Source organism: Osmerus mordax, chromosome 23 (assembly GCF_038355195.1).
Source record: "Osmerus mordax isolate fOsmMor3 chromosome 23, fOsmMor3.pri, whole genome shotgun sequence".
NCBI classification, from domain to species: domain Eukaryota; kingdom Metazoa; phylum Chordata; class Actinopteri; order Osmeriformes; family Osmeridae; genus Osmerus; species Osmerus mordax.
Genome location: NC_090072.1, coordinates 5,101,857 through 5,128,296, shown reverse-complemented (window position 1 = coordinate 5,128,296; position 26,440 = coordinate 5,101,857). Strand labels below are relative to the sequence as shown.

The following is a 26,440-nucleotide window of genomic DNA, read 5'->3' as shown; positions in this document are numbered from 1 at the left end:
CAAGGAGAGTTCTTCAGGAGTTGCGATCGCACCTCTTTTTCTTGGCAAAAAAAGAAAAGAAGCAAAAAGTAAGCTGTAAAAGACAGGGAAACATCTGAGGTGTAACACAGTCAAGCAGCAGTCCCTTCTGGTTGGTTTGGAAATGCTCCTTGTTATTTCTTTGTTGTTTTTTTAAGAGACGTAATTGTGAGATATTGACGTTTCACGTCAATGAGACTTCCCCTGTAGTTCCTTAGGAATGTAATGTCTGTGAGATCGGGTTGCTGTTTAATGTCTTCAGGACTCCCTCTCTGTTACGGAGTCCTAAAGCTGATTTAAAGCGTGTCTCTAATGAAAGCTAATCCTGTCACAGCATTGTTCAGAGGCGGGTCCCACCAGGTCTGCAAATGGGGAACATCTTTTATAAGGGTTGTCAGGCTAGGTTTCATGGACAAGATGCTGAAGCCCGTTGGCGCCCTGCTTAATCCGGCGCAGAACGTGACTGCTTCTTTTGAGGATTAGAAAACTATAGTAGAGCAAGATTACAGCAAGGTTTTATGCGATTTGTGTTACGCTTATTGGAGGGAACCGTAGGAACAGAGTTTTATGTTGACGTTTCCTAAAATATTTCGAACCCATAATATTTTGGATCTAACTTCCTGTAGTTGCTATTGATCTTACAAATAGACTTGCTGTACTATGGGTGGTCCCAGTTGCCCTAGAGATGGGGTCAAGCCTTGGCATGGTAAAAGCAGGATATAAAAAGGTTGTTGGTTTGACAGTGACAACTCTTTCACCAGATTCTAGTCTTTTTTGATTATTTCTGCCTCTCTGGCCTCCCTCATTCACCCCCTTGACTCAGCATCACTGCATCCATTTGTTCACTGGAACTGGGTCCCCACAGTCAATCTGTGTCATCGATCCTCCCAATGCATTGATGGTTTGTCACTCCTCAACCAAAAGCAGACAGGAAGAGCCAGAGTCTCCCCTGGCAACAGATGAGGGCAATTCTCCCTTTGAGTAAACCACAACTTTAACCCAAATAAGCTGAGAATCTTTTAACAGACACATAGCATACATTGCATGGATGTATACCTGCAGTGTAGCACATTCTCAATGCTCTCAACATGATACCACATATTGAAATTCCTATAATTTTTAAGAGTTTCTCGCTGGGAGCTACTTCTGCCCTTAAGAGGTTTTGTGAATACGATCCTTGTCGAAATCTCTGTTCTCTGCCTCTTAAAAATAAATCAATATTTGAGGATATTATGTAAATCGTATTTTTGGTTCTAATTCTCGTGTCTTTGAAAATGTATAATGTGTCGGTTTTTCTCTTTTTTAGCGGTTCCTTTCCCCCCTAGTCATCGTCTGACGATCAGAGAGGTGTTCGACAATGAGGGGAAGCCCAAGGTGGACGTGCTCAAGGCTCACATGACTAAAGAGGGTCGTGTGGAGGAGAGCGTGGCCCTCAGGCTCATCGGTGACGGGGCTGCCATCCTACGAGCAGAGAAGAACCTGCTGGACATTGAAGCTCCGGTGACAGGTAGGACTCATTTCGATCCATCCTGTACATGTTAGTAGAACTGTCATCATGGCTGCGTTCGGTGTTGACGACAGGCCAAACACATTTTGGAAGCCAGACGCTTTTTGTCGTGACAGAACCCTTCACTCTGAGGTGGACTTCGCCCTGTTCTTATTTGCTGACATTTCTGAAACCTTCAGTTCGTAGGGAGACCTGTGGTGGCTTCCCGCTCTAAAGGGGCTTGTACACTTACTCATACACACACTAGTGGCACACACTCACATACACATGCCCCGACACTAGCATGTACCCTCATCTGTTGCGCTCCGATCAATATTTGTGTTTTGTGTTTCTGCTGGTATCCTGCAGTTCATTTTGACAAACAGCCAACTACAGAAAGTAGAATGTTGTTGACAAGCCACATTATGGTATGTGAGGTATGCATTAGACTAATTTGTTTCCTATTGAATATGGCAAATTGCAAAATTATTGTTGACTACATTTGACTTAAATATCGGCAACCTCATGAATAATATAATGGAAACAATTGACAAACACAATCCACAAACACTCTAATAACATGCCATAACATGAAATTGCTTTTCTGTGGTGAAATCTATTCATTCTTATCACTTATGTTGCTACTAGTCTGCTGCTCTCCAGATTACATTATTGTGATTCAGATAATGAATCATGGCAGTTAGTAATTTGCTAATATTATCTATATTTCTATTTCTGTCTATCTATCTCTGTCGCTTTTGTTTATTCATTCATGCCTTTTCAGTTTGTGGAGACATACACGGGCAGTTCTTTGACCTGATGAAGCTGTTCGAAGTGGGAGGATCACCAGCAACAACGCGTTACCTTTTCCTTGGAGACTATGTGGACAGAGGGTATTTCAGTATTGAAGTATGTTTTTTGTTTGTCTGTGATGCATGCTATTAAAATACATATATACTTGCACTACTATATATTAAACAAGATAAGTGATCATACTTTACATTAAGATATTTTGCCGAAATAGCAGTTGCAACATAGCAATGTATGTTAATAATTAGAGCAGCACCTTTACATTAGACATGATGCAATATAATAACTAAATCTCCTTCTCCTTGTCCTTTACTACAGTGTGTGCTTTACTTGTGGGCCTTGAAGATTCTTTACCCCAAAACACTGTTTTTGCTGCGTGGGAACCACGAATGTAGACATTTAACAGAGTATTTCACTTTTAGGCAGGAATGTGAGTATTTTGTTGGGAATTTGATTTACTATCCTTGATTTATACAATGTTAATAGTAAAATTAACCAGAATTCGTGAATTTGGACTGAAAGAAAACACTATGGGTGGAATACTGTGTAACTGGGCTTACTGATCTTCTGAATATTTATTAGTACCTTTTCACCCAGGCACAGCATGTCCTAGTGTGTGAGCACTGAGCGCCCTGGTGTTTGATTTGCTCTATTTCCACCATGACAGGTAGAATTAAGTATTCTGAGAGGGTGTACGACGCCTGTATGGATGCCTTTGACTGCCTGCCTCTCGCTGCCCTCATGAACCAGCAGTTCCTGTGTGTACATGGAGGACTGTCTCCAGAAATCACTCATCTTGATGACATCAGGAAAGTAGGTGTAGTATTTTGTGTCAAACTCAAATGATCAATTTTTTACTATTAAAAATAATTTTACTTTAAATATTATATATTATTATATGTTTCAACATAATTAACCTTTAATAATACTATTTTGACTATGTTACAATTTTTTTTAAATCAATGGTTGGTTTAAACCTGAGAACTATTAATTGACCATCGCAGCAAAATCCTTAACAATGCGCCACCACTCTCAACCCCAAGAGGGCATTAGATCACAGTGAACTCTCTTTCACCCACGCTTTGAAAAAGGCCTGATGAAGGTCAAGCCCAGGAGCCTCATGTAGCCTGTAAAGAAACCTTTTGGAATGCCTGAGATCCTAGGCATTTTTCTCATCTCTTCAGTGTCTCCTAACAGGGCCCATTGTCTGTGTCCTCTGTAGTTAGACAGGTTCAAAGAGCCTCCTGCGTATGGCCCCATGTGTGACCTGCTGTGGTCTGACCCCCTGGAGGACTTTGGGAATGAAAAGAGCCAGGAACACTTCACACACAACACAGTCCGAGGCTGCTCCTACTTCTACAGGTGGGCCAGTAGATCATTCACTACCACTATGTGTAGCACCTATCAAAGGGGTTGCCTGTTTGCTGGTAAGCACACTAAAAAGCAGGCGGGCGCAATTATTTACCACAGTGGATCGCATGAGAATTTCACCTTGTGAGTGCAGGGATGTACAGTCAGTTCACTTTCTCTTGGCAAACGTAGGCCTACTTATTGTAAGTAGCTTTGGATACAGGACTCAGCTAACTGACTGAAATGTGTGTTAAACAATGTGTCTTCTCTTCCTAGCTACCCAGCAGTCTGTGACTTTCTACAACACAACAACTTATTATCGGTCATCCGGGCACATGAAGCCCAGGATGCTGGGTGAGCCACTTTACCTCATGTTTCACATGGCTCTTATCACAATTGTCACACATACTTTCCAAGTTTGTAAGCACTTCAGAATTTCAAGACTTTTATTGTGAAACTTGTCCTTGGAGTGAATGTTTTGTTTTACTTGTTTGCTGTACCCCAATTTTTCTAGATTTAGATTGTATGTCTTTGAAAAGTATGTAGATTGTACAATATAGTGTTTTTGAAGTGCTTTAGTTGGTTTGGTGCCAATGTAGATCTCATAAATGAGACTTCTTGCTTTTTTTTACAGATATCGCATGTACAGGAAGAGCCAGACTACAGGTTTCCCTTCACTAATCACCATCTTCTCAGCACCCAATTACTTAGACGTGTACAACAACAAAGGTAAATGGCATGATTTGATTAGGAAATTATTATTTTATTTTGAGGCCAGTGACAGAATAACTGCTGGTACCGTAATACATTTTTCATGTAATGCAAACCTACAACTTATTTACCAATAAAATTGCTGGTCCGATAACATAAGAACTTCAGTACTAAAGTTATTAGTTTATAAGAAAGTTACATTGTTGGTTGGGTCAAATTATTATAATTTTTCATTTATAATGACTTAATAATAATGAAATAAAATGACCATGTATTATTTTACGGAATAAAATATAATTAAACTCTGTATGTGATAACTAAGTGTAACTTGATTACTTAGATTTAGGATTTAATTTAGTTATTTGAGTATGTTATTAACAATGATAAATCGAATAATATAATAACTTATACATAGCAACAATATAGGCTGAACATTTATTACAACAAGCTATTATGCTATCATTTTTGACTGCATAGAAATAGTAAATAAATTACAAATAAATCTGCAGTTGCTAGGTGATAGGCCATTGTAGAATAATTCAGGTCATTCTTATACAATTCCACCATATTACATTGTGTTTTTTTGTCAAAGCTTGCCATTGGGATGTTGTCTTATTTACTTGTTACATGTATGTAATGTTTCCGGCATACAGATGCTGAATACTAAAAAACAACAGATTTTGCAGGCTATACTTTATGTAGTTCCTGGCTCGAAGTTCATGCTTTAATTGAGCCTGCAAAATGATGACACTTGATCATCTTTGCCATGTTTACATGCTCTGATTTGTTTACAAACTTCCTGGTATGTCAAATTGTGAAAACCCAGTGAAAACAATTCTTTCAGTTAAATGTTTCATGAGTGTTTTTAAGGCCTCCCTTTCCGCTGACTGGAATTTGATTCAGATGAGAGTGGGTGGCTATAGGAAACATGCATTTTAGAGGTGATTTAAGATGCATTATTCATAAAAAGGTAACCTATGACAGCCAGAAATAATGCTAAACCAGTACAAGGTGGAAATTTCGCTTTTACTAAACAAAGAATCTAGATTGACGTAAGGCATTTAGATTTTGTGACATGTTACAGGCAGCGGCCACCAGCATGAAGCAATACATCCGTTTTTGTTTAACCCTTGTGTTATCTTCGGGTCATTCTGACCCATCAGTCATTGTGACCCACCGTCGTATTGCGAAGTGAAGCATTTTCTTTTCACTGTCGGGCTGTCTCAGACCCCCCACATTGGAATGGTTAAAAGAAAATTATTTTTATTTGTTTTTGTATTGGGTAAAATTGGGTAAACACAACGATGGTTCGTTATGAACCTTTGGGTCATGTGACCCGAAGGCAGCACGAGGGTTAAAGAATTTGGTGAGTCGTTGCATTTTGACACAACACCACCGGGGGCATCTTGGAGCACATCTAGGCTACCCTAACCTAACATAACCCCACTGAGCTTTGACATTTACACTGTAATGTTTTGTCTACAGTATCTTAGGCTAAACATATTCTGAGTAGTCCTATTAGGCTAACATCTTGCCACGTGACATTTTTAAGATGGCAATTTTTTTTTATATTAGTTGTGTGATTACTGGAGCCTTCTTTATTTTGTTTGCTTAACAGATACGTTGGTAAGCTACATGTAAAGTCTACAACAAATCTTACGTCAAATCTAAAACACATCTTACATCTCTGTTTATTTAGCCTGCATTCACTTGGTTGGAAATACAGTTTCGTCGCAGTCAGTCCCAGTTGGTTACTTTTTCACAACACATGATCCTATGCGTTAATATCAGTAATTAGTTCTTTAAGTAAGCTTTACCTAGAGTGATATTGAGCTTTACTGCACCTACTGCTTGATTAGAGTTGTCACTTCATCATGGGGATTTGCGTATAGACATTTTTGCAAATATTTGTTTGTGGTCTTGGGAGATTGGTCATCTGTGCAACTGCCAATAGGCAACATTTTTAAACTGATCTAAAGTATTTTTCTTCTATCACTATCGCGTTATATTGCAATTTGGCTTTTTAAGTCATGATTTCATGGTTTCATTCATATAGAAGTACAGTTTCGATGCAAAAAAAAATGTTTCTCATAAAATGTTTTGCTCCTGTTAAGATTAATGAATCATTACCATTTAGTTTTCCTATCACCTAAATGCTACTTATCTACATAAAACAGCAAATATTATGAGTTTGAGAGTAGTAGATCTGCAAAAGCGAGCAGGCATTTGTGTCCATGAGTTTTCAGTACTTGAATATCTGACATTTTCTGTATCAAGAGCTTTATACTCTTTTGACTGCTTTAGCAGTTAGCTAGTCTGCACCATCTGGATTATGAACTCTACTTCTACCTGGTGGTTGACATAGAGGTGACCAGGTGGTACTCTTGCCTTGAGGCCTCAACTATATTAATTGCATAAGTATTGTTGGGAAAGCACTCTTCAGCTTGGCCATTTCTTATTTAAAATAAAACAAATATTAATGTGTGTATGGTTTAGGGGATTGCCTCTGCAGTGAGTACATATTCTGAGAAATTGTGCCGTTAAAGGTGCCTTTTATAATTTTCGCAAATATTTTCCTTTTCCATTTTTCCGTTGTGACTTTGGTCAAAACTGATCAGGAAAACACATTTCCCCTTTTTTCCTTTCCTTTTGTTAAATGCCTCCTGTATTTCTTTTTTAGATTTCACCTTGCATAACATTTCTCTGTCTCCCTCAGGTATGGTTGGGAGAGATAATTTATCCAGAAAGGACTGCATGTCAGCCAGGTTAATGCTGGTGTCTGAGCTGTAGAGTGCAGGTAGTATCCAGTCTTGTTTTATTTTTTTATGTTCCAGGTTGGTCAGAGGAGTCTCTAGTAAAAGACCCATATTTTACTTTTAAGATTAGATCTTTTTTTCTCCCATTTGAAAGCGTATTGATTTCTGCCATTTGATAGTATTAATCTTTTACATAATTCTAAAATACCTCTGTTGACAGTTTTGTCACATACACTTACTGTAAGTCGCTCTGGATAAGAGCGTCTGCTAAATGACTAAATGTAAAAATGACTAAATGTAAATACAACAGACAATATCAAAAAATTAAAAATAGGACAAATATGCATACATAGTGATGATAAATCATAGGTCTTTTTTATGAAATAATGAATAATACACATATTCCTTCTCATAGGTATTTATATAATTGCCTTTCCTTCTGTTCCCCAAAAGGGAAAATGTTTATTGTGATTTTAGGAACCATAACTTTCTATAGTATAGTAACACTTAAGGTCAGTGAGAGGTCAGTGTCCACAATGGAGATTAGTTTATCCATTTCTGTCATGTTACTTGGTGATTGTCTTGACTCGTTCAGCTTTTAGTGTCTGCCTAATCCACTGTACCGTAGTGTCAGTTTTGGATATTTCCTCTGCTCTGGTTAGTGCTTTGGTTTCATTTGGTCACATTTAGATTCTGTAAGCTTACGCTACACATCGTAAAGCATACAGATTTTATTAAAATGAGCTTATTACGTCAAATTTACAGCACCTAGTTTTATATTTCAGTTCCACGGTACAATAAACATTATGACAAAAAGTGCTCTGAATGTGAACAACTCGGAACAACTGTGCACTCGATTGATAATCAAGGAACAGATCAATCATAAAAGCAGCTTCCGCATACAGTATACATTTTTGGATGGATATAAATAAGAAACCTTGTAGCAAGATGATTATACTCTTGGAAATTAGTTTCTTAAAGCACACTTTTTATGTTGGCTTCGTCTTTTCCTGCTTCAATGCAATCAAGCTTTTATTCCCATTTCCACACACTTGTGTTCCCTGCTAAAAGCTTTCAGGTGTAGGTTGTTGGGACCAGTTCTCTGGAGTCTGGACGCTGTCTTAATCATCCCCAGCTACATAAGCCTTACTCTAATGGGCTGCATGGTTGGCCATCGCACATCCAGCATTTCATGTTGATCATCCAACTGGTTATGTCTGAACCGTGCAAAGGAGCCCCAAAACTGCATTAAATTGCTCACTCAGAAGCATCATCAGAATCAGAATCAGAATGGGATTTATTCGCCATGAAAGTTTGCACAGACAAGGAATTTGCTTGGGCAGGAAGGTGCATACAATAAACATATACCTAAAATTTAAATATGTGGACTATCTATACTAAGGGTACATAAACTAGCAGTACTAAGTGGGATTAGAATATAATTAAATATCCTAATGTTCCCCTCAATTCTACTCATCAGGAAGAATAATGTGCAGTTCATGGGCAAATCAAACTTTTGGGGGGATCAGAATTTAGCTATTGAGATGGCAGGTCCATGAACCCATAGAATCCCACAGTAAATGATATATTTTACATTTTGTAGAAAAATTAAAATAATTACAGTTACGTAAATGGTGAAGTAGTTTGGAGGCTGCTTCACTTGAACTTGAGAAAAAAGCAATTTGAGTACAAATGATTGAGGATAGAATTTGAGTACTTTCGACATATTTGATCTATCTGCAGCTGCCGTGCTGAAGTATGAAAACAACGTGATGAACATCCGACAGTTCAACTGTTCTCCTCATCCATATTGGCTTCCCAACTTCATGGACGTCTTTAGCTGGTCTCTGCCCTTTGTTGGGGAAAAGGGTAGGCTATGAGACACCATATTAGTTTTACATACATTACATACATACATTAAAGTAAGATTGCATTTCAGTAATTAAAAACCACACTGTGTCCCCATGTTTAATAGGTGGGTTAGGGATAGCCTTTGATTCTACTCAATGACACCAAATTACTCAAATATGGTTTTTATTTCACTATATGTTCCCTGCAATCTTTTTCCCACCCTCTCTCCTCTCTCTCTTTCCCTTGCTCTGCCTTCCTTCTTCTCTCCTCTCTTTTTTCACTTGCTCTGCCTTCCTCCTTATCCTCTCTCTCTCCAGTCACTGAGATGCTGGTCAACGTCTTGAGCATCTGCTCCAATGACGAGCTGATGACCGATGAGGAGATGGATGGTAAGTCTGGAGCAAAGTGTTTGACAAAAGCAACATCTCCATTTCCTCTTTCATCATCCAGCAGGTTAAATAGCAACAGAACTGAGATGGTTTGGTCTCCTACCAAAACTATAGTATTTGAACACTTGAACTCCACCAGTCAATTAACTAATATTCATAGGAATAAGAAGGAATGGGTCTCTCAAAATATTATAGATGTTCCTCGTCTCACCTACCATTGTGATTTTCAAATCTTTACCAAACCCGACTTTACCCAAATCACTTTTTAATCTTTTATCTACCATCTCCACTCTTGTGGAAATGTGACATTCCTTCCTTACAGTCTTTGTTGGCATTCAACTTGGCAGGCAATGTGCCAAGATACATTTCATGTTTTCTGTCATGATTTAACTGGAAACCTGCATCTCCAAGTTATACTTGTTGTGTACACGATATCTTTTGATCTTTGGATACTCCACCCTGTCAAATGTTTGCTATGTCCTTCCATGTACGTCATTGTCATCCCAAACTGGCAAAGGAAACTTCTTGAGATCATATCCTGTTTGGGAGAAGGGAAGGTATTGAAGCTAGTCTCTGATAGGGGGGGGGGGGATTATGTTTAACTAGTGATGAGCAGAGACTGACAATATGAAGTATTTTGAAGATGGACATTCCTAATGTACCTAATTCATAGTGGAGGTTTGAACGTCACAAAACCGTACAAACAGGCCAAGAATTTCCAGGCTCTAAATGTTCCCTCACAATGGGAGCTCTTCTACTTTGTATTCATACTTGGGTATGCTATCCCTTTTTCGTTTGTTTTCTCATGTTCCCTTTCTTGTTTTTAATTCATTGTTTTGTCAGACTACTTTTTTTGCCGCTACTTTTTATTTTAGACCTCTACACTCTAATTTCTCTTTCCCCAAAATATCCATTGTGATCATATTGTTTTCTCTTTATCTCAATTTCTCTTTCTCACTCTCTTGCCTTCCCTCCATGATCTTTCTCCTCAAACCCCTAAGTCATTATTTCTGTTGCTCATGCTAAGTCTGTCATTCTCTTATCTTATTTAATGTGTCTCTTTTCTATTTTTCAGAGTTTTGCTTAAGACATTGCTTTTCTTATTCTCCTTGGATGGGCTTTGGCCCTCCTCCTTTTCTATCATTTCACAGCCATCCACTGATCTCTCTATCTTTTCTGTTCTCTTCTGGGGTGTTCTTGAGAAGGACAACTAATATATGCCCCCAAGAAAGGTACCACCATCAGTAATATTCTTGTTTGCATCATAAACCTTTGTGGTGCCTGCTTGTGCACTTTGTAAATAACTTTAACACCGGACTAACATTATAAGTGCCAAAATAATTCTGATAATGGCCCCTGACAATAGTATGGATCGGCATGTCTTGCAGGTCGAGTCTAAAGTATGATTTCATTAGAAACCATAGAATCTCTCCACACCTCCACTCCCAATCTGCTGTGCCATCATTTCCATGTGTGTTTAAAAAAGAAATCTTTTGTCACCGTTTCATGTGCAGGTACCATGTAAAGGTGTCTCCTTGAATCTACCTAAGGATACATATATTAGACTATGATAGAAATACAGTACATAGCTACACTACAAACACAATATACAAACTGAAATACACAAATTTGTCTCTAATTGTTTGACCAATAAAAAGGCCCAAGACACTCCATGGTTCCCTTCTAAATGCTCTTTGCAGTGGCCCTCACATAACAATGGGAAAGCCTCGACTGTAGGTCAAGCTGGGACAGTGCTGTCCTATGGAGAGAGTACTGATGCCTCATGTCACCCAGTCTGTTCCGAATACGTGAGTCAGATATATGGATAGAAAACCTTCCAATTGTTTTTGTTTTGTATTTCAGTTTACACAGCGTAACGTTTCGCTGTTATGCCTGACAAATTACTGCTACTGTTTGCTAGTCACATCCTCAAGTGCCTGGTTTCGTATTGCCTTCCCTGGAGTACTTACTGTTAGAATCAAATTGCTGAGAACTCAGTCTGATCTGTCATCAAAAATAAGCATTATTTTTCATTAAAGGGTGAAAGGAAGTATGCATGATGGATGTCAAGGGTTTCTTGCGGTTTTTTAGTCACTGTAATAATTTTTGGAATCTGGAAAACTGGGTTGTAGTAAGTTATCTGACACTACTGTGTCCACTACTGTATATGTCTAGCCTTTTGTTAGGCTAGCTAAAGTATGATATTTGATTAATCAACATTAATAAAAGCACATTTCACACACCTTGAATGTAGTCTTAACAGTGAGATACAACTGCTGCTGTACAGTGGATGTTTGGCTTGGCTTTGAAAATAAATGTGTTGAGAAATAACCAGTTCAGTGCATATCTAGGAAATGCATCAGTTTGGTGTTGAGCTTTAAAAACAGCACTTTGGATATGGACATCATGGGATTGCATTAATGGTTTCTGATGTTAGTCTTGACAGCACTCAAAACAATACTCTCACTTAATAAAAATACACTTTTGAATTTTTCTATACCACCAACACTGCCACCGTCAATGACTTCATTTGAATATATGTGTGTACGTGTGTTTACGTGTGTGTACATGTCTGTGTTTGTTCTCCAGGGGCCACTGCCTCTGCACGCAAGGAGGTCATCCGAAACAAGATCCGAGCGATTGGCAAGATGGCCAGGGTATTCTCTGTCCTCAGGTATGAGAGTCATGGGGTTAGGAGGGACAGTCAGTGGGACAGGTATATTCAGACCCTGGGTTGCTAGATCCCAAGCTGAAGCTTCAAGATCAACTTGAGTGGTTTGTTTTTAAATAATCTGTTTTAATAATGTTTCAGTCTGGTAGTGACAGAGGAAGTCTCCTGACACTGCAAAAATACGCTGTCCACATCTATAACCCCCCCCCCCCCCCCAAAAAAAATAAAATAAATAAATAAATATATATATATAACTTTCTAATCTTTTTGACAGCTAAAATAAAATGCAAAAAACATGCTCATTCATAAAGTATCGATCATGCGGATGTCACAGGCCAATTGTGACTAATTGCACTATTAATTAAGAAATTACTTTTTAACAGCATAAAATGCCATTCTCCTCAATACACATGTACCTCCCCTGCCCTGGCTGCCCCTGCAGAGAGGAGAGTGAAAGTGTGCTGACGCTTAAAGGCCTGACCCCTACTGGTATGCTGCCCAGCGGAGTCCTGTCTGGAGGCAAGGAGAAGCTGCAGAATGGTGAGTGCTGGCATCTCCCCCCCAACCCCCACATCCCCCCCCCCCAACATGTTACTCACAGTACTGCCTGTTGTATACTAAATGTATGTTTACTTAAATTCAATCTGTGTTTTCTGGAGCAAATGAACAATTTGATGGTGACAATGGAGTGCTTTACCAAAAGACAAGCATGAGACGTTCTACCTTACTTGAGCACCAACATGTCCTTGGATTTAGTTTGATGTGTGATGTGGTTGGTGTAAAACTGCTACATTCTTTGTATACAGTTTTTACATTAAGGTGTCAACAATTACCAACTGATTTAGAGTTTGTGTGCCAGTACTTCTACAGTATTTAAGAGTAATATAACATAAAAGATAAATACAAATAAAATAAATAAAAATTTATGATTGTTGTTTGGAAGCTCACGTTAACCTGATTGGAGCTGAAAATACACTAAACATAGTATAGAAAGACAGTTATAATATGCAGTGTCTTTAATTTATGGCAAGTCCATACATGATTATACCACCTCCGCAAGAACATTTGCTCCAGTCCTGATATCGGTCATTTCCAGAAGGTTAACAGGTTATTTCTTTAAATGAAAGTCAAAGCAGCCTATATGCCTTTATTAATATAATTAATTTCTGTTTACAATCTACTGGTTTATCTGAAATATTGTCTGTGTCTTCTTCTTTTCCCCATCTCTCTAGAAACTGCAGGTATATTCTACTGTATATTTTTGTCAAAACAACTCGTCCTCCTATGTTAAATTCCAAATACATCAAAATGCATCAAAATCCTTAGACAACTTGTTTTCCGAATATATTCGGAATGTGTAGCACATCATCTTCAACCATTTAGACTAGGGGAAAACGATTTCACCTGATTTGTTTCAATTCTAAAATGAAAGTGCTAAACAGTTAAGAATATTTATTGCGAAATTTAAAGGGAGGGGACTGATTTAGAATTATGAAGGATGAATTGGAATTGACATCAAATGTGTAGGCAAGGAAATGTTCCTTGTCATCCACAAAGGCAGAAATCCAGATAACTTCACTCTCCTCTCTGTGGTTTCCATGTCAGATTTAGTTGACTATCCCTGATCCCTGTTCAATTGGTATGTGTTGGACAAGTATTAGTGAAGTATTTTTGTGCCAAAACAAGATTCTTTGCGACTTTACTACTGAATTATAAAGCTTATACCATGGCCTGCCAAAGAATGAAACAATATTTAGCAAACATACACATTTGATAGAAATCTGTTTGCCATGAAGTTTCAAGTGGTGACAATATATCTTGATATTAATACAGTACCAATCAAAAGTTGACTTTTGACTGGTACTGTATGTCTCATGGCCAAACAAGTAGCATTAATTGTTTTTTTTTAATTCTTTGTCAAAAATATTTTATGGCCTTTTCTAAAGTGCTCCACTTAGCCCAGGCTGCATCTGCTTTGGGCATTAAACACGTGTAAGGCCTGGGTTGTTGTAAGCTATCCCTTACATAGAGCTTAGAGGCCATGGGTGAGGCAACACTCCTCATGGTCACCATTTGGGGAAACACCGTATCACCATAGAGACAGAGTGATGTTCAAGAGATTCCTGTCGCAGCATCAGTAGAATCACAGTCTGCAATCAGGCCTCTCTACTCAGGCAGGCTGTCATGTGCTTCTACTGTGATGTTGTACCCTTTTTAGACTTGTTCAGCTTTAGTGGTTGTTTGTATCACTCTTTATTATTTCATACAAAGGGAGTTCAGTTTCTATGTGTAGAGCTAGCTTTTTAAACATTTTACGTTAATTTGTCTTAATGTGCAACTGTCTGAATAAAGTGATTCCAGTATCCCCAGTGGTAAACATGTAACTGCTAACTCTTGCTTTAGAACAGAAGGATATGGTAAGTGGTAAGTAAACCTTATTGTTGTTGTTCTTTGTCTTTGACAAGGTCTGGTGTTGAGGGTGTCACAGACAATCAGGACATAATAGTTCTATCCCCTCTCGTCTTAGTTGTTCAGCTGCCATTGCATGATTACTGTAGCGGTATTTTGTCCTGCGTTTGACACCAGTAGCTATGTTCACCACCAGATCCTCATTGGCACCTCCTTTGTCCTTTGTCACTGTGTGTTCTTTGTCGACAGTAAATTTGAGTTATAATACTGATCTACTAAAAGTTACCAAAAAGCAGTTATCTTACATCAAATGAAATTCTACATGTTTAAAATGCATTATTAAGTGTGTGCATTCAGTTCTACTAATTGGGTCTATGATTAGAGTTTAGAGAACTCATGGGTTGTGCTGATCAACAGCACTCAACACGCCTCATGACTATCACCATAGTGACATGACCCTATGACCCCCGAGTGAGTTATTGTTGTTATGGAGAACAACGGTTACAATCTTCAGGAGATATTTTGGGATGGAGATCGTTTATATCCGGTAGATCAGTTTTCCTGAACTTAACTGGGTAAAACAGTATCTGACATCTGTTTAAATTTTAGCTTTTAGATACGTTTAGTTTAGTAAATATACAAAACTACTTGTCTTGTGTATTGGTGTTGGACTCTCCATTCTGTCCTCTTCCAAGGTCTCTCGTCCTTTATGTATTTTGACTTCAATGCGGTGTCCCTTCCCCCTCACTGCTATGCTAACACCCATGTGTGTCCTTTTTCAGAACATGGAAAGTTTGAACATTTGTTTCTGCATTGACTCTTTTTTGCTGCTTAATGACTTGTTCCTCCTGGGACAAAATGAACTCAACTGTATGTTCACTTCTCTCATTCGTTTTGCAACCCCTCTTCTTCTCTTCAGCTACTATTGAGGCTATTGAGACTGACGAAGGTAAATGGGTCTGCCTTCTTCTGTTGCTCATCTGCAGTAGACAGGGGCTTCACTGGGTTTAATACATCTCGCCGTAGCGTGTATAAAGTGTGTTTTGGGCTAACAGACTGTAGCATATATACAATATGCACAATAACCAAAGGTAAAAGCAAAAGGTCAGGGGAAAAACAAATCCCACTTGTTTCAAAGGGGAACAAGCTCTTTTCACAGTTTTGTGAACATACAGTGTAAACAGACAGTTATGATGAAAATATTTTTCCTGCTGGAGTACTACTATGTATGACTAAATAGTTGTTCCCCTTTAAAGCAATTGACTCAGTAATATTTTGTTCTCATATACTTATTAGCTTCTGATCAAATAAAAAAAAACATCAAATTAAAATAACAATTCACTCTCCAAGGGAGGCTAATCAGATTCCCCCCTGAAAGAAAATGACCAAAAAGAGATTGTAAAGAACAAACAACTCTACTGAACTCTAAATAGCATCGGGGTCCTGCTATTTACATTGTAACTGTTCGGTGATTCCTCTGAATGCCCTTAGACGACTGTAGCTTGCAATAGTTTTGATACTCTGCTTCATTTTCCATGTGATTCCTCTTTTACCCTGCCGTGTTGTGTTGTCATTGTGAGCTGCTAATAATCTGTCTGACCTGTGCTAAATCCCACGAGTATGTTGTACAATCTACCCACCGTCACCCACCACCCTTAATTTCTTTCCCAAAAAGTCGTCAAAATCCACACAAATGATCTCCTGAAAATTTAGCTGTCCTCTTACAGTCTACCGAAATGCCTTTCCTTATGCACTGCATGTTTCTAGCAGGCTGAACAAGACATAAGAGGTACCTTTCCCCACTTCTTCCTAGTGTCTCTATACAGGAGGATAGGTTCACAGTTGGAATTATCTTTTTGGGGTAGTGGATATCTCTATGTTAGCAACTATGTTAGCAGTTTTAAAGTGAAGTGATGTTAAAAGGGTTTTTAATTGTGCCCAACAAGGCTAACATTTTCAAAATGCTCGTCAATTGCAAACATTTACTTAAATATCTAACCTGTTTAATATGAGTAAATATATCTAACCTATATAATCTGAGGCAGTCATTTTCGTGCATCTCATGCAAAGTGTGCACATATGACTCATCTGCAAGATGTAGAATGAATACTGTAGCTTCAGATTCATTCGTCTCGACTCTGTAGATACTGAGGTTGCCCATAAAGCTATGCTTTTCTGTACTTTTTGTTTTTTATTGTGTATTACACAGCAAATCCTTACCATTTACAATTATTTAAGCTATATTTATAACGTGCATTTCTCGTGTAAAATGCCGCTTTCTTTAGTTTTACCTTTAGATTTGAATGCATTGTATATGACCTTTCATTGTAAAATACATATTTCTGGTATATTAGAAAACCTTTGACTTCCAGCATCTATCATGCTCTCAAATAGTTCAGCAGAATCATGTAATACTATCTCTATTGTGTTTATTTGCAATGGTTGTGCTGCTATTTTATTGTCAATATGAATTTTTCATTTTCAGTTTGTTTATTATTTGAGATTACTCTTGCTTTTTAGTTAAGTTGATCACAAAAGCAAGATCCTTGACAGCCGACAGTTCAGTAAATGTGTGTTTGTCGAATGAAAGATGTCATAGATGTTAATCTAACCTGTAATAATGGCGACTAGATACCTAAACATAAATGTAATTCTCATGCAAGAATATGCATTTTTTAATCATTAGTCTTGTTCAACGAAAAACATCAGTCTAGTGTTCTTGGTGGTGAAATGATTAATTAAGTAATCACCAAATAATTGTATCAGTTTCTACAGTATGTACTGAACTGAATAAAAGCGAAGGCAACCCAAATATATTTATGAAATGATGTACTGTGTGTGTGCATGCGTGCGTGTGTGTGTGGATGTGTGTGTTTGATCCTACTCTTTCGCACTGGTGTGAAGAAATATTAAACATTCTACATCTCTGTTTTCCTAAACCCCCCCCATTCCCACCACCCCCCTCTCCCCACCCATCAGCCATAAAGGGCTTCTCGCCCCAGCACAAAATCACCAGCTTCGCGGAGGCCAAGGGTCTGGACCGCATCAACGAACGGATGCCCCCTCGCAGGGACACGCTGGCTTCAGACGCCAGCCTCAACTCCCTCAACAAGGCCCTGTCCTCCGAGACCAACGGCACGGACGTGAAGGCCAACACCAGCAGCAACATCCAGTGAACAGAACATACGTCCTGCTGTGGAGGATGGCCGGCTGTGGGGTAGGAGACGGGGTCGTGCCACCCCCCCCCCCCCATACTGCAGCATGCTACAGCATAGCCATAGAAGACACAGAGGATGCCCCCATGGGTTACGTGATAATGGTGGGGCTGAGAAGCGGGGATATCTCAGTGTACAGGGTGCAACGTCTCCAACTTGTGTTGGGACGATGCAGCACTTTTGAGTCTTTGAATATGCCTTTAAAACGTTTTTCTTTAGTAAAATCTGGTAAGGTATGGTTGGCTTTCATCTTCAGAACGGCCAAGGAATGTGCTTTATTCTGCACCACAGTGGGAATGAGAGTGAGAAATATCTCCAAGGGGAGATTATATGAGCTCCTCACTCATTTACTGGATAAGGAGCTTCTTACTAACTATTGTACGTTTACAAAAATACAGCACTAAACAGCATCAAACACATTTTTGACATATAAAGGTGTACAAACTAAATAAGGACTATTTATTGATTACTTTTTTTCCTACTCTTATAAAATAGCTCTGAGTTGAATTAGGCAGTCTTAAAGAGAATGTTGCAACATTGTTGAAATGCCAAAAAATGTTATATGATTTTGTACAGTTTATGCTTACCTCAGGTTTATTTGGTGTGTGCTTTAACAGGATTATATGTTTAATGGCTAACCGACTTGGTAAAAAATACCTATTTTCTTGGAGCTTCATAACTGGAATTTATGTTTATCTATAGCCTACAAATGTTTTTGTTTTCTTTCTTTGAGGAGTGGGATATAGATTTATTGTGGCTTGCTGGAACTCTTGCTGGAGTGTTATTTTTTTCTCTTTAAGTATTGCAAACAAAGTAAACAAACAAAAAAGCATTTTGTTTCGAAAAGTAAACGTGTCTGCCTATGCATGTTTTATAAAATCCGTAAAATGGGAACGTAAAATGGAATTTCATAATTTTGAAATGTACTGTGCTTTCAAGAATATTTACTGGAAACTTGCATTCTTTTAAGTAATACCATGATAATACTTTACACCTTCAACCAGTCTTGAAATTAAAGCATTTAACTATATAAGATGAGGAATCATTCAATACACTTGAAAGTGCACACAGTCCAGTTTAGCATGATTGAGTATTCCTGTGAGGTATGTAATTACATGTAAAACTGACGCATGAGCTGTTATGTCACATAATGGTTTAGGAATGTTTGTTCTGTTTTGTAAGTATACCACAAAGTGTATTATTATAAGCAGAATTATTTAAAAATTGAAATTATCATTATTTATTATCGTTATTACTACAATAATATTGATAAATAGTCATAATAACAATGATACATGTTATTAGTTATCATGATTATTTAATGTGCTATTTGAAACTCTGCTCCTGTATATCAATTACGAATTTGATACTGCTCGATACTTAAAGGAAAAACGAAACTCCATCAACCTTTTTTACTAACTGCTTAAGTGCCCGAGTAATTCACTGCACAACATGAAGCCTTGCTTTTCTAGTCTTCAAAAATGTTAGCAGATGAAGCATGCGCCTGCAACTATGAAAAAGTATTTTATATTGCTGTTCAGTAAAGATGCATGAAATGAAATTTAATAAAGATGTTTGCGAGTGTACTATAGCCAGGCTTGCGTACTCTCTGGTTTTCAAGTCTGGAAATCAAAACATTTTAAACTATGTAAACATAAAAAAATAAAATGTACAACAGTATGAATACAATTGATGTGCATTTGATCAATTTTGTTATTGTAAAAGATCCTAAATATACGTATAAACTTAAATATATTCATAATGTTTTTGATTGTTAGACCTAGCAAAAAAAGTACAAAACAGGAGGGAAAGTAGGGTATCTCCTCCTCTTGTTGTGAAGGAAGTGACAAAACGGGCATCAAAAGACTGGAGCCTGACCACCCCTCACACTGCTGGACCAGACTCTTCTGAAGAAAGACACAGCACTCTGAAATTGGAGGGAATTGCTCCAGTAGGCAGTTAACACCATGAAGACTTTTAGGACAGTCGTCCTCTTCTTAGCCTCAATTCAGCTCCTCACAACAGGTAAGAAACTGCTTACAACCTTCAACACTGGTAGAAAACTAGCCCGAAATACATGGTAAAGCACATACATGTTCTTCTTTGAGCACATACTGTTTATCTATGGTATAGCAGTTTAAGGATCTCTTGTGGTACTAAAGGAAGCCACAAGTTAACATATTTGACAAAGGCCCATTAATGAGTCAAAGTTTATCCAAATCAGTGTTACTTGTTTGCATCTTTACATTGTTTTGGTCAGGTTTCACATTTTACAATTCTAATGAATAATTCTCCTGCAATGCAATTTGTTTTGTGCTATATACAGGCCCCCATTTGAATAAAATAATTGCAGTAAAAGGATGGTCATGTTAACTCAGAAATGTGTGTATGGACACTGTATCCGTCTTTCAAATGGGCTGAGAGCAATGAGTTAGGGTTAATGAGTTAGGGTTTTCTTTATACTACTTTTCTATGAAGTGATTCAGTTTGCTGGGAAGGTGAGTGACTTTACCTGTATTTGTCGCTCAGTTTGTGGCAAAATGCCACGGAGTCAGGTGGCTGAGCGGTGAGGGAATCGGGCTAGTAATCCGAAGGTTGCCAGTTCGATTCCCGGTCATGCAAACTGACGTTGTGTCCTTGGGCAAGGCACTTCACCCTACTTGCCTCGGGGGAATGTCCCTGTACTTACTGTAAGTCGCTCTGGATAAGAGTGTCTGCTAAATGACTAAATGTAAATGTAAAATGCAAACAAAAAACTTTTTTGAAAGTTTAGTATTACTGCATTCTGAATAATCCTGCACTATAAATCAAATCTCTGATTTGTGTCCTAGGTTGAATGAAACAGACATTAAGTTCAAACCCAGTAACCTTGTCCAACAAAAACTACAGAACACAGGAAAATTGTATTTGGCCTTTGGCAGTAGCGGTCAAGGGACAACAATAGACTGTTCGAGACAGGATAGGTCTGGACTAAACAGAGGATATCCATTTGAAAAGAAATGTGTGGCAGGAAAGCAGACCCATATTTCTTGTCATAGCAAGTAAAAAATCTTCTAACGTAGGATGAATGTGAGTGTTTTTAACCATAGGCCTGTTTTGAATGTATATGCCATGCTGTCTAGAAGGCTACATGGGTACGGAACAGTTTTATAAAAGTAATCTTTATGAAGTCAGGTGATTTTGAGACAAACATGACAGAACATCCTGAAGGCGATCGTTTTTGAGATGGTCACCATCTAAAAGGCCTTTGGTGAAAGGAGATTCTGCCCCCTTTAAGATGCTTAACTTCAACAAATCCTTACAGCTTTCCCCATCCCTCTACCTCAAATACATTGGTTTAGGGCAGTGACACTTATAAAGGCAGATAACACACTATGTACCATTCCAATAAAACCTTTAGAAAAACAGTGCGATGACCAACCAGGGCATTGTAAAATCATAATACATGTTTAGTAGCATATCTGCATCATTTTCAGATGGCACATGCCACGCCCACCCAGTCCTATGGCTGCAGGGAAAGTCCATAGAAAACCACTGTTGTGAAAATGTGGTATAAGGGATCTATTTACTTCCCTGTCCTAGTGGAAAGGATGAGGGAACAGAGCATATTAACCTGAGCTTACATGGAATTTCCATGCATGGAATACAGTCAGTGACATGTACATTCCTGTGCTAACAATAGGAGCCTTTTTTATTTCCTTGAATTCACAAGTTTTTATTCGGCACACAGTTCTCTCAGATGATCCAGCTCCAGCTCCAACTACACCTCCATCTGAAGGTAGGTATCACTAGCTACATTTACCTTAATCCATGAATACTGAAGTATTTTTCTGTTTACTCAAATTATTGTATTGTAGAACTTGTGAACCTTTCTAATATAAACGGTTAAAATGTCAACTTTATAACCAAACCTGGCACATTTTCTGTAATATCTGTAGCCTACTAGAGACTTGAGGGTGAGGTCATTTCACTGACCTTTTACTTTTTGCCAAAGTATTTTTATCAGGGCAGTAAGTCTAATTGCTTGGTGGAGGCCTTTGAAGTAAGCAATGGTTGTTCATTTGGAAGTGGAATGGGGAAGCTCAGTGGCTGGTTTGCTTTATGAAAACCAAAGCTAGATCTCCCCCAAATCCTGTAAATAATGTTTATAAATGTTAACATAGATGTCTCCTGTTCTAACAGCAACAACATCTGTGACTCCTCATGTCACCACCATCAGTAAACAATCACCAGTGCTCCCCTCTTCAACTAGTAACCCTGCTGTTGTCAACGAGACACATCTCACAACAGGTCAGTGAGTCTGTTATGTTTACCCAAATGTATCCATGTTACTGTATCAATCTACTACTAACTGGGGCTGCTTGTCGATGTCGATGCAGAGACAGCGACATTGCATCGTATAAAGCAGTGGGCTTCAACCCTGGTCCTTGGGCCCCACTTTCCTGTATGTTCTAGATGTTTCCTTTCTCCAACACACCTGATTCAGGCTTCTGCAGAGCTTGATGACAACCCATTCATTTGAATCAGGTGTGTTGGAGCAGAGAAACATCTAGAACATACAGGCCTCTTGCTATCCTCAGCTAACTGCCTAACACAGCTGCCTCACTAGCCGTGTTCCAGAGATCTGTTCTGTATTGAGGTTATGGGGTGGGTTGACCAAGAGAGGAAAATTACAATACAAACAGAGATGCAGAACCTAGAATCACAATTCATATAAATGTATTGAGTGGTGACCTAAGCCTCCAGGCCTCTGTTTCCAGTAAATGGGAGTACACCTTCTACAACTGTTATCACCAAAACAACACGGCTGCCCTCTGCTTCATCCATGTCATCGTCTAGTGGGCTCGACAATCAAACTGTTGAAAGTAAGACCCTAATCTGAATATCTGCCACAGTTTAATTTCAACTGAACATACGACTTGTCATAATTCATTTCATTTCAAGGGGGTGGGGGGGTTACTATTTGTCAACAGGCCCAATGTTTTTGGATGTGAAAATGCCATTTTGAGTCATTTTTGAGAAATGTCCGTACGCTAACTGGTAAACTTTCCCGAGATACATTTAGTAGATGTGTTTAGTAACCTCTGGAGAGAGTTATGTGTTAGTTTTACCAGAAGTAACAAACCAGTGCATTCATTCTTCTCGCCAGCGACAACTAAAACAGAACAGAAAGCCAGCAACTCATCTCAGACTCCCCCTCCAATCCCCGTTAAGACTGATGTAGTGCCTGGAACAACCATCCCAAGTACCAACCTGACAGGTAGGAGAGTTCACTTTATCACTGTTGAATATTTAGGGTTAATGCCTGAGATTGGGTCCACCTTGACTGGCACGTTGGATGAGAGTGTCTGATGTTAAGTACCGAAACACACAATGACCCCCATGTTATATAACTGGGATGTTTTTACAAGCACCGATAGATATATTAATCCCAATTTCTGTACACTATATTCATGTACAGTCTTCTTTCACCAGGAGGCTTACATAACCTGAATCATAGCTCAACGGAGGGTAAGAATGTACCTTCCTTATTGGACATTTATCCAATTTCTGAATCTGACTTTGGTTTCATAAGATGATAATTTCTTTACAGAAGGTCCAGACAAGTTGAAAAATCCTGATGGTAGGTCTGCTTCCTGTTTCATATTCACTAGCTCTGGCCAATAAACATATAATACACACATTAAGCTAATAAAATTAACAGTGAAATAATATACAATTCTCAGCTGTTCAGCTTTGAAATTTCAACTTCCCATATAAAGAGACAGACCCCTTTTTATTTATATTTGTTGTTAGTAGTTTGTCAACTTTCCAGCAGAATACTTCCTCTATATGTTAACTATTTATGTTTAAAACACTATAGTGTCGCAAGTAAAGTGAAGAAAATGGTGAAGGGGTGCCAAGTTGACTTGTCAGCAGGATCCACCTTTGACTTTCCTCAGATAAAACACTCCTGTGGGTCCTGCTACCAGTCCTGGGCGTTGTCGTTGCTGCTGTCATCTTCTTTCTCAAATTCAAATGCATGAAGGTTCACGACCACACAGGTATTGCTGAATATAACAGTGTGGCCCCACAGCGAGTGTCAGTCAACTGATCCACAATCTTTTGCTGTCAGTTAACTGCAAGATTGACTGTTTTCTGCTTGTTTTTCTCTTTTCAGAGATGAATGATCAGGAACATGAGAAGTGAGTATCCTGAGTAAATCAGGAGTGTATTACATCACAAAAAGGAAGCTACTACGATCCATAGAACTTTGGATTGCACTGGATTGCACCTGAATTTCACTGCAATTTAGTGGTAATCAGTTATGAGTTAGTAAAAGCTCTTTTTTTTTCGAATAGTATCATAGTCTTCACATTATTTATTTTAGAAATGATAACACACTAACTATGAATGTAAATATACTGTAAGTATTTCTGATATGGGCTCATATCCGTCTTTCTCTCCTTGCTTTAAATGTAGCGCCTCTTACCAAAGTAGGCCTGACAGCAGCAAAGATGGTGTCATGCTTCTTGGGGTCAAGTCATCAGGAGGAGAGGTCAATGGTAAGTTTTGAACCCATCATTCAGAGGCAGCCTCGTTCAAATTTTGAACGCTGTTTTACATAACTGTAACTGATGTCAATAAATGCAGATGCAACAACCTCATATAGCTTGTAAGAGGTACTGAGCTCTCCTTGACATTAGCCACTCAGACCCCTGTTTACAAAGTATGGACAGAACATATTATTATATAAAGAAAGTAAAACACAGAAGAATGTTCATTTAATTGAGTATACGTCTTTATAAAGAAGAACATGAACTTATTTAGGTAAAATGTATGAAGAGATCATATAAAAAGTATATAACATAACATAATAAAATAAGCAGTCCTTTATTAAATATATGCATGGATGCATATAAATGGATGCATTTTCAATGCTTCCTTTTAAAGTGGTGTTTTAGTATGCCTTTGCTTTTATTTGTGATTTTAAACCTTATTTTTCAACTGTTGTGTCAGACCTTTACTGATATTCTCTTACCACATTCCATCATGGACAACTACTTTAACAAGGTGTAAACTTGTTCTCATTCCCAGAAGGTCTGAAGCATTTGACATTGTGCATGTCCCATAATGGTCCATAGTTTTACAGAGCTAGGAGAAGGTGTTTCCTGTGATTTTGCTCCCCCCACCCTTCATAGACCAGCAGGAGATGAAAGATTGGGACTTCCTTACATAAACACAGATTATTCTGGACAAGGCCTATTGTGTGTCCAGCGAATGTGGCCCAGACTCTATGTGCATGCACCCCCAAAAACCCCTACTTCCTCATCTATTAGTGTAGAGCACTTGGCTGGTGCCTGCAAGGCGGAAATGTGGTCAGTGTTCAGGAATTGTGCTGAGAAGAAGGTTGGGTTGTGACCGGATATCTGAGTTCATATTGATTTTGTTTTTAAACCTTTTTCTTATATCTTATTTAAAACTACATTATGTAGAACTCTCATTGGACCATTATATTTAACACAAATAAGATGAATAGGTCTTTTTCATTTAGTTTTTTCTTTGATTGTAAACCCAAAACTGCCCAATCATTTTAAATTGGGATCTATCCTTGGTAGGCCGTCAGTGGGCAGTACGAAATGATTGATTAATTTATTAAATTAATGAAACAATGGAAATTCTGGTTTTATTGTTATGTTTCACCTTGCGGTGATTAACACATTCACGTGCATCCTTTATTCTACCTTTACAGTACATTAAAGTATCATTAGTTGCTATGCATCTAAATAGCAATGCCTATAGTAACAATATTGTAGGTACATAGGAACTGATAGTTTAAACTTGATTATGGTTTAGCGATACAAGTTATTGCAAGTGAAACTTGATATGGGGAGGTTGGTCTCACAGGGTTAAATGGGCATTAACATTGATCTAATTTTGATAACACAATGTTCAACTGCTCCTTCACAACATTTACTGTGCCTCCTTATACTATTGTAATAACCTATACTGTTAACACTTTAATTACATTGCAATTCCTATGTACCTAAAAAAAAACGGTATGTTTTGCTATGTAGTTACATGGTAATGTAACCTTAATGTAAAGTGTCGTCAAATGCTGTGCACATGCACAACAAACATGCAAAGTATGCATGTTAGAAGGAAGCTATAAATGAACACTATAATAACCCCTAAATAACCCCACAGGAAACAGGGACTGCCTTTTCAGCTTGTCCAGAAGGCTATTCCATGTGGATGGCCCCTAAACACAAGCCAGTTGAATGTTTTAACTGAAGAGTGCCAACTAAGGCTGTCCTGTGACAAAGTCAATACTGCCATCTAGTGTTGAACTCTTTAACCAGAAACCACATGCAACAACATGATGTTATATGTGAAATGTAAAGTGAACTGTATAGTATAAATGAAATGTATGAAATAGTAAGGTTAATTTATTTTATGTTTTTCAGCTGTTGCAAGATAATACGGGAGGCTGTCACTGGAAAAAACTGGAAATAGTACACCTGGAAAACTACAACATTAGCGCTCACATAGGAATATGTCATCAAGCATGATTGTGGTTGGTAAATGTATAAGATGACTGCTGAAATAATTAATTTAAGAAAATCAATTGGTTATACAAAAAGGTTGTAGGGCCTGTATAATTAAAATAAAGCTTCATTAAATAATCTTTGCAGTGTTTGTTTTGTGATTATTATGTTATACGCCTTGCCAGGCCAGGAAGAAAATGTGAAGTACAAGTAGAAATCGAACATCACTTCTACAGACAACACAAG

At 38.2% G+C, this 26,440-nt stretch overlaps 3 protein-coding genes across 5 annotated transcripts in view; all 3 read left to right on the top strand.

The window, feature by feature from the left end:
• LOC136967488 (protein phosphatase 3 catalytic subunit alpha) overlaps positions 1-19,355 on the top strand; it is a 29,674-nt gene extending 10,319 nt beyond the window's left edge. Inside the window, exons 2-14 of one of the 2 annotated variants that reach the window (XM_067261291.1) lie at positions 1,325-1,525; positions 2,289-2,413; positions 2,633-2,744; positions 2,982-3,127; positions 3,537-3,676; positions 3,941-4,018; positions 4,299-4,393; positions 8,875-9,000; positions 9,300-9,371; positions 10,577-10,603; positions 11,961-12,045; positions 12,485-12,582; positions 17,431-19,355. In XM_067261291.1, the coding sequence (XP_067117392.1) occupies positions 1,325-1,525; positions 2,289-2,413; positions 2,633-2,744; positions 2,982-3,127; positions 3,537-3,676; positions 3,941-4,018; positions 4,299-4,393; positions 8,875-9,000; positions 9,300-9,371; positions 10,577-10,603; positions 11,961-12,045; positions 12,485-12,582; positions 17,431-17,627 (1,502 nt within the window). In that variant the 3' untranslated portion in view covers positions 17,628-19,355. The remainder of the gene's footprint in view (positions 1-1,324; positions 1,526-2,288; positions 2,414-2,632; positions 2,745-2,981; positions 3,128-3,536; positions 3,677-3,940; positions 4,019-4,298; positions 4,394-8,874; positions 9,001-9,299; positions 9,372-10,576; positions 10,604-11,960; positions 12,046-12,484; positions 12,583-17,430) is intronic. The other variant, XM_067261292.1, reaches the window with a different exon arrangement.
• LOC136967898 (nuclear factor 1 B-type-like) overlaps positions 1-24,949 on the top strand; it is a 107,033-nt gene extending 82,084 nt beyond the window's left edge. The window contains exon 13 of the transcript XR_010879543.1: positions 24,938-24,949. The gene's annotated coding sequence lies outside the window, so the exon portion shown is untranslated. The remainder of the gene's footprint in view (positions 1-24,937) is intronic.
• On the top strand, positions 19,550-26,326 carry LOC136967900 (uncharacterized). 2 transcript variants are annotated; one of them, XM_067261896.1, is made up of 11 exons: positions 19,550-19,691; positions 21,397-21,444; positions 21,849-21,956; positions 22,427-22,531; positions 22,816-22,926; positions 23,142-23,177; positions 23,260-23,289; positions 23,609-23,710; positions 23,827-23,851; positions 24,129-24,211; positions 26,114-26,326. In XM_067261896.1, exons 1-11 carry the CDS (start codon positions 19,634-19,636, stop codon positions 26,125-26,127), a joined length of 720 nt encoding a protein of 239 aa, XP_067117997.1. In that variant the 5' UTR covers positions 19,550-19,633; the 3' UTR covers positions 26,128-26,326. The 2 variants fall into 2 exon arrangements, with proteins under 2 accessions (XP_067117997.1, XP_067117996.1); XM_067261895.1 differs by having other exon boundaries at positions 22,406-22,531.
• Positions 26,327-26,440: the final 114 nt, after the last annotated feature.